This window comes from Dermacentor variabilis, chromosome 7, assembly GCF_050947875.1.
Source record: "Dermacentor variabilis isolate Ectoservices chromosome 7, ASM5094787v1, whole genome shotgun sequence".
Lineage (NCBI taxonomy): Eukaryota > Metazoa > Arthropoda > Arachnida > Ixodida > Ixodidae > Dermacentor > Dermacentor variabilis.
Genome location: NC_134574.1, coordinates 57,772,854 through 57,787,266, shown reverse-complemented (window position 1 = coordinate 57,787,266; position 14,413 = coordinate 57,772,854). Strand labels below are relative to the sequence as shown.

Here is a 14,413-nt window from a genome sequence, read left to right as displayed (position 1 = left end):
AACACCAAACTCCGCATCCAGGGAGGAAATGGCCAGGCCCGCGAAATCGAGATGTGCACTGACTTGACTGGGAGATATTTGTTAGCTAGCGTAAAGATTAACTCGTCCACGGAGGTTATTCGTGCGGCCTCATGTATGGTTCTGGCATTGAAATGCCTCCAATTAGATTTTGGATTAGTGTCAGTAATGAGGTGCTTAAGCAAGTTCCAAGTTCTGCCATCACGCACCTCGGCGTCTATAGAATTACAAACGCCGTCCCAGTGCTGCTTAGAGAGGGTTATGCTATACTTCTCAATGTGTTCGTTAATATCACATATCTTTTTTCGTAGGCTACGATTAAGTCACTCACTTGTCCATCTGTTGATAATGGACTGTTTCGCCTCTAACAGATAAGCTACCCTCCTGTCCATATTCTCAACAGGAAGGTCGGTGAAGACCGTAGACGTTGCACGCCGAACGTCCTCTTCGACCTGAGCAAACTATTGATCTATGGTAGATCGGGAATCTGAGGAAGGCCTTCCTTCCCGAAGCTTGCGCTATTTATCCCACTCCGTATACGAGAATCCGCGCTGTTTTTTACCCTAGCCATACGTAGACATGAGACATATTCATATACACCTACTGTAGGGCCCTATACATCGTGTCATACATTGCAGACAAGTGGATATATTGCCGAGAGACGTACCCGTAGGATTCGCATGCATTCAGATTGTGAAAAAGGCTTCCGTCCGGGAGCCAAAAGTTCTTGTCGTTTAATAAGTTCTACTTGATTGGTGTACGTCTTTGTCGTGTCTCATGCCGACCAGACGGGCTTCGGTCGAACTCTCGATCACATTAAAACTAGCTGCAATGCACACTAGGATCAATTAGAAGGACTTTTCAAACACCTATAATTTCAACCTAGCACTCTTATATTGCTCTATTATGACTGGTTCTAGCTGCATCAGTGCGTCTTATAAAATGAAATTAATCTATGCAAAAGCTCCTAATTTGCAGCATGATGTTCCTTATAGGTTAGAGCACGCAGTGAAATTTTGAAATTAGGACCTATTTCAAAGCCTCCAGCCTAGCTAGATGGCTGACTGGCATCTCGTGTCAGCCGGCGACTATCAAGGCATGCTATTCATTTGCGCCACCAAGTTTGCCCCATAAACATGTAGAATGTCCTATGCGTCCTAAGCTGATAAGCCGATAGGCGCAAGTACCTTTAACGTGAAAATTACTTTCCTCACCTCATTCAAGCGCGACTGCTTCTCATATAATAGCCTTACTTGTCGCTATACCACGGTCGTTGGATCTTAGTGTAGTCTGAGATAGGCATCCATAATTACTTTGTTTAGCGCAAAACAATGGACACAATGAAGACGACGGGACAAAGCACTACTCTCAACTGACTTTATTTTATTGCGTCACTCATTTATAGACAGCAGAATCTAGAGGAACATGCGCAGTGAGCACCATGTGCAGGAACCACCAACATGCGATCACAAGAGCACACTCATGCGCACTCAGACGATAGGACAAGTAGCACATTGTCCTATCGTCTTTCTTGTGTTTATCGTTTTGCGCTCAGGAAAGTAAATATGGATACGCACCAACTAGCCCGCCAACGCATAGTGTTGAGATAGGCGACTCAACAACAATGTCAAAATTTGCCTCTGGGTAGATAGCAATAATAAGCGTTAGGCTTTTATCTCAGTAAATTTGAGCCTATATCCGGTAATTTTGAGGGAGCTTGATGTAGTTTATAAAGGTAGGTTACTATCATCTTCAATACAGAGCTATATTTTGCGTGCTCACAAACTTACGCTTCTGATTGTTTAAACACTGGGAAAAGGCTGCCTCATTAGTGTCGTTCACATACTCTAAGCAACATTCTAAGATTGTTTGAATATTGTTATTCAGATTATACTTCCGATCTGCGGTTATCCTATAGCAAAGTGATTAGTGTATACCACGGGAGGTTGAATATGCCAAGCACGTGTTATGTGATGAAGCAGTCCTCGAAAACTTGAATATGCTTACCAAACACCATCTACTTCATAGTGTATATCGGCAATATAGTATCCACGTTTTGTCATCCGCATCTCAGAGTAGATGCATGTTTGGTTATGGCCCCGGGCGCTTGGATAGTAGCTTCTGTAGAGAGTCCAAATTTTCTCACGCGTATTCAGTGCCTGGATAGGAAAAATGATATTGAGCACAGTGACTAGTTGGGCTTTTTGGTTGAAAATAGTGGAAGGCTACAGCGCGGGAACCGACGAAGACAAAGGAGGCAGACAAAGCACACAGTCGCTGCGCTAACTTCCAACAAAACTGTTTATTTTGCCGGCGCGTAGCTACTATTAAAGCGAACACATGGCAAACAAAAACAAGAACACACATACACACACAATCTTGTCGTAACGCTATCGGACCCTAACATTTGAATCAAGGTAGGTCAGCTCTTTTTCTAACAAGGCTATCAAAAGACACTGATGCACTTATTTACCGCACGTAAAATTGCGGCAACCATGATAATTTCTCTAGTAGCGCTTGCTTTGCTCCTAGATACAATTTTGCTTTTGTCGAAGACAGGTCTGCACCCACAGTGAGGACAGTGCATGTCTAGATGACTTTGAATGGTGTTGTTAACATTATTGTGATGTTCCCAAAGCCCACAAATGTGAGTTGTTAAGGAGAGCTTGCAAAGGAGAAAAACATGTAAGAAAAACCGCAAATAAGTATGGAACACTAAACATGTGAGCAGTTAAGGCTTCACAGTGTCGGCAACATAATATTGAACCAGATATTAATTTTGAGAGTATATTAGGAAACACACGAGTTCATACCCAACTTATGCTGCATTCTGCCCCACAAAATAATGAGCCATCAGTGTTCCATGTGTACCCCGAGATCACCTACCATTTACGCAATTCTTGTCGATGAAAACTGTTACTTTATTTTCACGAGTGGTCAAACGTTTAGTATGCTCTAATATGCTCAATCACAACAGTTCACTTGCGTGTGTTCAGCTGCAGAACGTAAAAGGCGCAAGTTAGGTCTTTGAAATCACTTCCGCATGTGTAGCGTGGGTTTTTTATCAGTTTGTGCGAAATGATTTGTATGGCGCACGCGGTGGTTATTCACTTACGAGTCTTTAGTTTGGCATATCACCTTGTGCACTTGCTAAGACATTTCTGGGCAAAATTCTTGAGCTCTTTCTCCGAGAACAGGAGGCTCTAGTTGCTACGTAGCTTTACAGAAGATGGAGGAGAACAGAAAAGGACAGTTGGTCTCTCAATCACAGGTTGCTTGTATTTTGAGGAGCAAATGTCTAAGCGGGCTCCTGCTTACATAATTTGGTGTGCTGCTTGACATCCTGGTATGGTCTGCGGCGAAAATGGGGTTGCCATTGACGACTAAATGAATCCGTTTGATTATGTGAGTGCTAACTACAGGTGGGAACCTACATCCATGCTCGGCAATGTAACGCTGTATCTCGGTGCCTCAACACTGGTTGAAAGGTGCTGCAGAGAAAGCGTTGAACCTGCTTGCTTAAGCCATTTGGGGTATGAGCCACTGAAGCCTCGCGCCTTAGTATATACAGGGAATACTCTATCAGCCACTTCACTATAAGCGTACAGATTGCGTGTACAAGCATGCAAAGTGAAGAAACAATAAAATAAATTTCTTTGTTAGAGAAAGTGACCGAAGATCTGCTAACAAACACTTTCCCTAGCCTAGCCATTTTCAAAACCTTGAGAATTTCTCGTGACAGTTGGTCTCGGAGACTTTTTACAATGCCACCGCCGTGGTTGCTCAGTTGCTATGGAGATGGGCTGCTGAGCACAAGGTCGCGGGATCAAATGCCCGCCATGGCGGCAACTTTAGATGGGGGCGAAATTCGAAAACACCCATGTACTTAGATTTAAGTGCACGTTAAAGAACGCCAGGTGGTCGAAATCGCCGGAGTACTCCGCTACGGCGCGCCTCATAATCAGAAAGCGCTTTTGGCACGTAAGACCCCGAATTTTTTTTCCAATGTCAAAACGCTGAGACTCGGGTACGCAACTGCATTATCGGCAGTGAATCAAGGGGACCAGACGTCACCGAAGATACACTGTAGGCGTGCTTCCTTAGCTACTTATTCGAAAAATGGCTGGTTTGCCCAATATACCGCTTGCCGCAAGACAGCGGTAGGTAGGGCAGCATGCCTTAAGTTGAAGGAACGAAATGACTGCGGTCTTTCTTCTTGCGAGATGGACTTTCTTCACAACTTTGGGAATGTGTGCGTTAGGAGGTCTTCAACTGCATTATATAACAATGAAACTTAATTTCTTGTTTCTTGACTTCGCATATTTGTGCCCCTAATCTGTACGGCTTGCAGTGACGGTGTCTGATAGAGTATTCCTTTTATAATTTTGTCATCGTCATTTCCTTTGTTGGTTATAGACTGCTCAAGTATAAATTGTGCGGTTTTGACAAATAAACCTTGTTCTGTTTCAAATATCTAGGCATGTGATACCAAATAGCCCAAACATCTACTTCACCAAACCTCTCAGTTGCCCTTTCCCAATACTTCGAAATTGAGAACGCCCGATAATCAGCCCATATGTTTCTAGTTTCCCATGATCAGATACCTTTCAGGTTACAGCAGTCGCCGTTCGAGCCCTCCACCAATGCCAACCTTCCCGAGCTACCTGCACCCTGCTAGTTCACAAACTTCATCCGCTCCGTACGCTTACCGCTCGCTGTTCAGTATCCGACGACCCTCTTTTAACTGAGGCCAGTATCCGTGTCAGGCGCTACTCTGGCTCCCCATAATCTCAAAGATGCCAATCTCGCTCTCCTCTGCCTAATCCTTCTTGCTCCTTGGCATGCTCTCGACGCTCGCAGCCAAAACTTGATAGTGCAGCTTATAGATGTGAAGATGCCGCGTCATCGTCACCCGCAAAACATCTACTGACGCTTCCAACATGTCGTCTATGTTACTCTCACCTCTATTATCACCTATGGAGCACACTCATCTGCTTTGAGTGCCACCTTACGCTGTCCTCTGGAGAAGATCCTAACACCGCCATGGCGCCGACCATAGGTGTTGTTGATGGTAGCAGTGTTCACGTAGTCAAAGTTGTCAACAGTAGCACCAGTGCCACAACCACTCGTAGACTAAGCAAATGTTCTGAATTTGAAATATTTTGTTACTTAGGAATATTCAAGCGTGTTTTTACACAACATGAGACAGCAAGAAGTGTCACAACAATGATGGATCCCATCGACTCACCTTGTCCACTTTCTGTCCTGCAACACGGCAAGTGCGTTCTTCTTATTGGCCATATAAGTGGCTCATAACATAGTTTTCATTATTTTTAGAGTTAAGCTAGAATTAGGAGGGATCTTTCAATTTCTAATTAACTGCCCTCCATCAGTTTAGACGATATTGCGTATATTATTCGTGATTGTCACTTTGTTGTTATTTGAGCATACTAGACATTATTTCAAGTTTCATTTCGATTACCACCAATAGTTCTTTGTGAACTGCTACACTACTAAGTAGTGGCAATGTGTGTAAACATTGGATTTTTCATATAAAAGAAATATTCGTGATGCCAAGAAATACCAGTTGGTCTCGCCAGGTGAATGGCATTCCTTGGCAAAACATGTAGAATATTTGGCTGAATTTCATGACACCAAATGTACAAGAAGCAGCCGCAACATGAATATATCTTTGGAGATGAATATTTGCTGTAACCAAATGTGCTCGCGATTCGCGCACTTGTCTTCTTGTAAAGAATCGCCCGTTATTTGTCCCGTAGGGGAGTCTGCATCAGCATGCACTTGGTGTGTTGCGAAAGCACGGGCCCGATCCCAGAGAGTTGGACCCTTGTTCCCTTACCCTTACGTCGCCGTGCCCGTAGGAAAGGGGACCCTGGGAGCTGAGCTGATGCTTAGTGTGTGGAGCATTACGGCTCCTCGGCGGAGGCAACACACCGCTTTGTCTTCCGCTTCACCTAGACGGCATTCCTCGACTAACCCTCCCGAAGACAAAATCGGCAGTCACCGTATCCTGTCCTCTTCCTCGTCGTTCTTTTTCATTACTCTGTTCTTTCATTCCTGTCCTGCCTTCTTTTATGTCATTATTACTTTACATTTTTCACAGGACTTCCTTTGCAGGAACTCCTGTCACGTCGCCATGCTGGTCTCGGCGTTGGGCGCCTGGCTACGCTGCCAGAATTACAATTTTATAGCATCCTCCTGATTCCGCAAACTACCTAATCGTCGTCTTTCGAAAAAAGAACACGAGCCGTAGAAAAATTTCATCTTTGGTCAAACGCAATCAGAACATTCCGCGATACCACTTCATACATACATACATACATACATACATACATACATACATACATACATACATACATACATACATACATACATACATACATACATACATACATACATACATACATACATACATACATACATACATACATACATACATACATACATACATACATACATACATACATACATACATACATACATACCACTTCACCGTTCATTACTGCTAAATGCCTCGCGCAAACACTTGGTGTAAGCTACAAAGGGACAAAAATTGCCAGCGACGACATCCTGCTTCAGGCACACGACACGCTGCAGCATGGAAATACTTGATATCTGGTGGTAGTTGGTGATGCTGATATCACAGTAACACCGTATTGATCACTAAATAGATGTAAAAGAGCGATATGAGAAGATGAAGTCTTGAACTCCACGTATAAAGAGCTCCTAGAGAGCTTGATGGACAACAATGTCATGCAGGCACAAATAATAAAAATAAACAGGAGAAAAGGAAACTCCAAGAAAACATACTGAACATAGTCAATTACCCGAGATAATTGAGGCTGCGAATGTAAAGAGGCGTGTAAAGGCGTGCATCCGAACACCAGGCAGATGCTACAAATGTAAACCGTACGGCCACGGTTCACAATGCTGCCGAGGCTGACAAATCTGCGCTCAGTACTCAGTGGCGCTAGTTGGTTGGGATTCATAGTAAAGTTCTTTACAGCGAAACACAAGACAAGGACAAAAGAAGGTATAGACTTGGTGATGCGGAGCGCGGTGTCATCGTTTTATACCTGCTTTTTTCCTTGCCTTGCGTTGCACTGTAACGAACGTTACTGTGCTGAGTGCGGTGACCACGATCATCACCGCGGTAACTCAAACGGTGCACTCCATTGCTTTAACGGCGACTGCAAACACGCTGTGTATTCGCACTCTTGTCTGACATGCGAAAAGGAATAGGAGATCGTCACAAGGAAAGGAGACGATTTCCTGCCGAGAAAGGCGCAAGCGCGAGTAGTTTCTTCACACAGCACAGTACGCTGATGTGGCGCATACCCGTAAGAGAGCATTGCCGCTGCACACTGCGGCATCGGCCCCGCCCACGAAGGTCACCCCTCTATTTGTGGGCGGGGCTAATACGTGGCTGTGCCATCAGGGCCCTTGGGGAAAGCAGGCAGCGTCGCTTCGCCATTTCAGAAGCAGGGCCGAACTACATCCGGAGCGCTTGTCTCCAGGATCTCGTCTCTCAAGACTAGGCTTTCAAATTAAAGAAATCGCTCACAAGAGCCAGTGCCTAGCGCCCCGCAAGAGGCAATGGACATAGCTCCCAGCAAGTTAGTGCAACCAGCACCTAAGTAGCGGGATTTATCAGACAGCTCCAAGAACGAGCCGCGCATCACGGCGTCCGAGAATGAACCTTTGAGCTAACCGTTCCTTTCCTGAACACAAAACATAACAATTATTCAAAATGGATAGAGACATTCTACAGTGGAATGTGAGAGTATTTTTTCGACATTATTGATGAAAAAAAGATAAATCTTACGCATCTATAATCCAATGCTACTGTGTGTTAAGGAAACACATTGACAACCTAAACAGACAAATATCTGCGGCCATCTGCCATTTGTCGCAAAGACCATAACGATGCTAACACCTCATCCGGCAGTATAGCTATAGTCGTCGACAAGGGTGTTGCTTGCCAAATACTGGCCTATTGGAACGTCCCTCGAGGCAGATACAGAGCGGTCAATTCTTTATAATAAATTGGTTGCCGTCTGCTGTATCTACATGCTTCCAAACTATCGCCGGAGCAAGACAAAAATATACGGTCTTACTTAACGGCTTTCTAAATCGTTTCTTCTCGTCGTTGACATTATTTCTCATACCTGGCGACAGCTTGATAAATGTATAAAGCTCTATGTACTATTCTGAATGATTTATTAAATACAAGCAAATAGCAGAACGAGTCACTGATCCGCAAATGCAGACCGAATCAAACGTACAAGTGTCCTTTTATTACTGTCGAGCTGAGAGCTGCCCTCAGCGTTTCTATGAGATCTGCGCTGGGAACTGACAACATCATGTATGCCCTTACTAAAAACCTATACACTGACACATCGATGACATTTCTGGCACTTTTGAACTCTACTTGGGCTGGCGAATACCTTCCATGTTCATGGAAAAGCACTATCGTAGACGCGGTCTCGCAACAGGGTAAAGACATGTACGACGTATAAAGTTACCGTGAAATAGCACTCACCAGTTGCTTACGCAAATTCATTGAAAACGTGAAAAACAGGCGCCAGTTACAGTTTTCTAAATTGAACAAAGCGCTTGACCCTTATCATTTTGGTATCAAAGTGGGTCAGTTGACCATTGACTATCTCATGCGTATCGAGGCAAACATTCGCGACGCCTTTATTCATAAGCAGTTCTTGCTTTCCGTGTTAATATGAGGAAGACAAATGACACAACTTGGAAATGTCGAATTTGGCGAGACCTCTCAGAAATGGGTATTCGGGGCAATATGCCTGACGAAATTAATGGTACTTATCACACCCTATATTTGGTTTTACTCTGTTGGCAATGGCCTCTTCTTAATTTTTACAACTAGGGTACCGCAAAGTCAGGTACTAAGCCGTACACTTGTCACGTAAATGAATTTCTTGCGCTCATCTATACCACGGAGAACGTGTTTCTTTGTTATATTCAGATGGCTAACAGTTATGATTCAAGTCATGTTCCCTCGCAATGTGCGGGCCATTTTCAGCTTGGCTGGTACAAAGTGTGTAAATGGGCAGAATAAAACGGCTTTAAGCTTAATCTTTTGAAAGATAGCGTGTCCTTTTCACAATAAAATGAGAATTATTTGCAGAGACCAGTGCGGAAGTTCAGAGACACCACATTCCAGTTACCAAACAACACCAATATTAGAGCGCAGCTCTTAAGACCTAGTTCCTGCGTTGAGCGTCGGCTTGCCTCAGCGTGGTAGGCGTAACCTAGATAATGAGCAGAGCGAAGGATGGAAGAGTCAGCGCGGAGCGCAACGGTCTATTAATGTGACTAGAAAACGAGGAAGAAAGCGGAGGAGGAAGCTACATTAAAAGCAAGAGGCGGAGATTGAATGAGGATGGTTTGTCGAAGGCATGAGAAGAAATGCCTAGTACCGTTTTGCGGCGACGACGGCTACGAAAGTGTGGTAATCCTCAAGGACTTTTTAGGTGCCATATTAGACTCGAAACAAACTTTCATTTTACACATGAGGCACTTAAAAGATAAATGTCTAAAAAGAATGAACTTTCTTGAAATGTTATCACATACAACGTGGGGCCACGATAGGAAGCGCATATTGTCTGGACTATTGCACTAAGCTGTCTCAGTCTGGGACACAGAACACTCCAAAGATGTTTGATCCTGTCCGCAACTGAAGCATCCGGCTGGCCATAAGTGCTCTCAACACAAGTTCTGTACAATGACTTTAAGTCGAATCGAATGAGTGGTCATTTTAACTACAAAAGGTGTAATCTGAGCTTGATGTAATATAGAGGACATATGCCGATCCAAATCATCCTTGTAAGGCAACTTTGAATGCCACTGATATCTTCCACATTTTCCCCAAAACGGCATGCAATGATTAAACCCTTATGACTGTGTGTCAGAAAATTTCATGCAGAAATGGGTTGTTCTATTAAAGCGAAGCTTTTTTTTTTCCATCCGCTTACGACTTTCCGGGCGCGGCGGTGGTCTTGTTAAGGCGCGCCACTGGGTTTCTTGCAATCCCGCCAGATGGCATTCACCTCCACGCACCCTGACCCGGGCCATCGCGACAGCGTTTCACAGTTTGTGCCAGTCGCACGTGCTGTGCTACCTGTCCTATGCAACAAAAATGCAGGTGCTTGTGACGATTTGGATTGCGTAGATTAATGCGGGGTTTCATGCTCGGTATTGTATTTAAATTTGGACGATTCGAATTGTCCTGGCCACCACTGAGATGACATCGCAATGGGGAAGAGAAATGACGAAGCCGATTGTTAACGAAACATGTATATAATTAAAAAGCATACCACAAAAAACCAACTAAAGGAGATGTCACAACTAACAAAAACGTTCATGCAGCTATAAATGTTCTCACACAACTAAACAATTAGATAAAACAGCAAGGTGCGTGACGAGCAACATTTACACGACATGCGTTGCGGTGCAGCTGCAGGCCGTCGGTCGCTTGAGTCGTCGGTCGCGTAAGTCATCGGTCGTGAGCCGTCGGTTACCTTTAAAGGATAAGGTACAGCTCGGTCAAATAGCCACAGGAGTGGAGTGGTAGAAAGTTCTTGCCTCCCGCACCTTGTCACCAGGATCCATGAACATCACCGGCTGGAGGTAGCACCGAGTCCGGATCATGGCTAAAGTCCTAAAGTTAGGGCCCGCAGCCTATCAGCTTCGCTTCTCCGTCCGGCTCTCGTGGCATCTTGAGGTTCGGAACCGTAGCCGGACAGTCTCTTCCTCAGCGTGCCGCTTCTGACGTCTTGAGCTTCGGACCCGCAGCCCTACAGCCTCGCTTCCTGAGCCACGCACACCTGGCTTCTTCTCGACCCACGAAAGACCCCGTCTTCTTTCTTCTCTTCTGCCTCCTTCGCAACTTGTGCGCCTTCGTGATTGGCTGTTGACCGAGGGTCCGCGTTCTGTGAGCTCGCGCCGAATTCGACTATTCTTTCTCTCCAATTAGGGTCGCTGGCCGACCGCCGCACCAGACACCCGCACATTAGTCTTTATACATGACAAAAGTCCTACTTTTTCTTATGTTTTATATGAGAGAAAGAAAGAAAAGAAAATCTGCGGTGATGAGCATGGACTAATGAGATTTCAAACAGTGCATGTGCTAAAGCGATTGAGCGACATACATGATTGCAGCAAGAAAAAAAAACAATCACAAGAAAGCATACAGCATAATGAATTTCCTAAGCGCTATATTCAATAGATGATCCTCAGCTACTCAAATCAGCAGCTCCAACATTTTCTGAGACTCTTATGTGCTCGACCGTGAAAGAATATTCCCGATGAGCTCAACTCTATCGAATAACTGTGCTATTAAGATGCTTGGCAAGCGATTAATACAACATAGTTTGGTGGTCTGTTTGGATTGTGAAGGTAGTTCCACAAAAGAAAGGAGGAACTTCTCCATCGCCCATACCAATGCAAAGCATTTGCTTTCAATGGCAGAATATCGCGTTTCACGTGGGAGAAACTACCTGCTTGCGTATGAAAGGGAATGAACAAGGTGAGAATGCTTTCGATTAACCAGCCTGCTTTAGCTTTGTAGCCTGGCTTCAGTTTCTGGTCCTTCTACCACGACAAACAATGAAGTTTAGAACGCGGCTAGTGCTCAGCGCTTTTCATACCACTTCAGCATGTTGATGTGGAATAGTTTAATGGTTTGGCCAACGTCCAACCAGTAGTCAAAGTTATTTTTCTTTCCAATTATTCTTCCTTTGCAGTGCAAGAGACCAACGGTCCCTTTCATTTCATCATGAGTTTGTTATCACTGGTTGGGAGAAGTATGAGCGCGCTATCTCCTACTTTCAGCGGTCAGCGGCCACTGTCCCGGTCGTAGTACCCCTTCTGAGTCCTCTGAGCTTTGCACAAGCTCTGGTGAGCTACCTTCGACGGCTCTTCTTGTCGGCTCCTGAGCTCGAGGACCTATGCGTATGTCGTTTTATTATCTTCCTTGAGACGGTCTCTTGTCCACACATCCTTCAGTATGGACAAGGATCCTCGTACTTTACCTCCGTATATCAGTTCAAACAGTAAAACGTCGAGGCCCGTTTGTGGAACCTCACGGTTAGCCCGCGCCCGACGTCCGACGTCCTGCACCCGCAACAAGCAACTTCACAGCAAGGTCTACGCAGTATTATCGGCCGTTGAGCACATAAACACATTGAAACTACAAAAACAAGTCATATTTACACGCTCGTTGGGCGTCCTAAAACGCTTAGTGTTTCTGCAAAAGCATAAGAATGGTGTAATTGTTGACATTTCTTAGTCCTTGTGTGCAACTGGCACATGAAACCAACATGTCATAATATAAGGCAATATGCTCGCAGATCGAATCGCTACGCCCATAGCAAGGAAACTAGGAACTGGTCCATGGCTATGCACAACACTGACATCAGACCTGTCTTGCGTAAAAAACTCCGAAGTTAATGGCGAAAATTGCGGCAAAGTCAAAGACCAAGTAAGCTACGTTTATTTAGGCCGTGTTTAGAAAACTGGATAGCAACTACAGTAATACGGCGAACTGGCGTCATCGTCATCGCCTGCTACGCCCAGATACTGGCACGCAGGCGCAGACAACAAAAGTGAAATATTTCTTAACGCTTCGTGTACATTTATGTTACAGAAACTTTTGCAAAACTGTTACAGTATGTGAAACGCTACAAGCACTGCAAAATGAATGGCGTCGTCCCAATTGAAGCAATGTATCAAACATTTAGACAAAAAGGTAATTGTGAATGAACCTGCTTACCTCCTTGAGATCTTTAAGGCTGGCACCACTCAGCGCAAGAGGCAGGTAAAAGAGCACAGCGCTTCTCACCGCTGACATGACCCAACGGGAAGTATTGCTGAAATGGGCCGCAAATGTCTATGACATTTGTACTGGTGTTGTTATTTGGGTATTTCCTGCTTGTACAATTCGTAGCCTCGCTTCACGAAAACAGGAGCACGTGGTACATTAAACTTTATCAGTTGAAGAGCAAAGTAATCAATGAAAGAAGGTTCGCAATTAGATATGCATGTATAACCTGCCTGAAAAGGCGTTGTGATTTTTTCATTGCCCTTTAGAGCGGAATTTGGCCTGTATTAAGTTCCTCTCACCACCAAGTTCTCAGCGTCATGAGTAGCTTCGGGAAAATAGAATACGTTATGAGGCTTCTCAGCATTCTTCTCGCGGTGTCTGAAACACCTGTTTTCGTCACAAAAGCATTGCGCTTCTTTTTCAATGGCAAATGTTTTCCTATAGTATCTCATGCAGTGTCGGCTTTGCTTCTACGTATATTATGTTGCGAAAAATGACCAAGGAAGAGATGACGGCCAACGCTTGCACGGTCACGCACCACCTCAAAATAGTCATCACTGAGGAATAAACTAGAACCTTTTAACTTGTACGCATTCCTGAAAAGCTCCGCTTTTCCTGAGAAGTTATAAAGCCATAAACCGGCCCGTTTGTTCTTGCCCCGCTTCTTCTTTCCAATGCGGTTAATTCTTATATCACGCTTTAATGTGATGCCCATTTTAGAAGTAAAAACCTTCTCTAGAACAAGTTTACGCAGTGATTCTGTCATCTAATTGGTACTTCTCATAGCCCACGGATGACCGATTTATTACGCCTGCTTCGATCTGTTATTAAGATCAGCAATCTTCGCATGCTAGTCGATATATGTTACACGTATGTTATATGTTACACTGATTTCTCACGACGTTGAATTTGCGCACCCCTTCAAGGAAGACGCCTTACCTCGCATTCAATTGAATCCAATCTCTGATCGGTACGTGCAATGTAGCTGTCGAGCTTCTTCCCACCATTTCCCATCAGCTCAAGTAATTATTTTCGAGCTTTAAGCAGCCCTGTCATATCATATAGTGTTCTTATATCATATAGGTGTCATATAGTATTCTAACCTACGTTCTGGACTCACCTTGAACAACTATCAGCCATTCTTGGTATTTTTGCGAGGCTGGCCGGCAGCGCGACTCCAAAAAATGTCATTTTGTCATTCGTCAGATAACTGTAATTGGGCATCTGGTTGACGCTCGTGAAATCTAACCTCGCCCGTAAAAAAAATCGCGCCGTCAATGGCTTTTCTGCGCAGCACTCAACAAAAGATTTCCGCTGCTTCGTATGACTTTGTCCATACTTGCGCCGCTTTGTTAAAGATTTTGTCACCATAGCAGGTGCCTTTTTCATGGGGTTAGCCCAAGTTGTCGCCTTCTCTCGTCTCACAGCCTCATCACCGGCGCAAACTTTAATCTTCCGAGTGGTAGCTCGAGCTCGGCTGTAAAGAAGTTCCTTATAATACATAGTCCGTCAGTTCCATTT

General features: G+C 44.5%; 1 protein-coding gene across 3 annotated transcripts in view; it reads right to left on the bottom strand.

Moving 5' to 3' along the window:
* Positions 1 to 13,252, bottom strand: part of LOC142587462 (uncharacterized) — a 182,471-nt gene extending 169,219 nt beyond the window's left edge. Inside the window, exons 1-2 of one of the 3 annotated variants that reach the window (XM_075698505.1) lie at positions 12,842 to 13,252; positions 2,026 to 2,177 (exon numbers count right to left, since the gene is read on the bottom strand). In XM_075698505.1, the coding sequence (XP_075554620.1) occupies positions 2,026 to 2,177; positions 12,842 to 12,919 (230 nt within the window). In that variant the 5' untranslated portion in view covers positions 12,920 to 13,252. Of the gene's footprint in view, positions 1 to 2,025; positions 2,178 to 10,662; positions 10,879 to 12,841 lie in introns of those variants that run through there. The other 2 variants (XM_075698503.1, XM_075698504.1) reach the window with 2 other exon arrangements.
* Between the last annotated feature and the right edge of the window lie 1,161 nt (positions 13,253 to 14,413).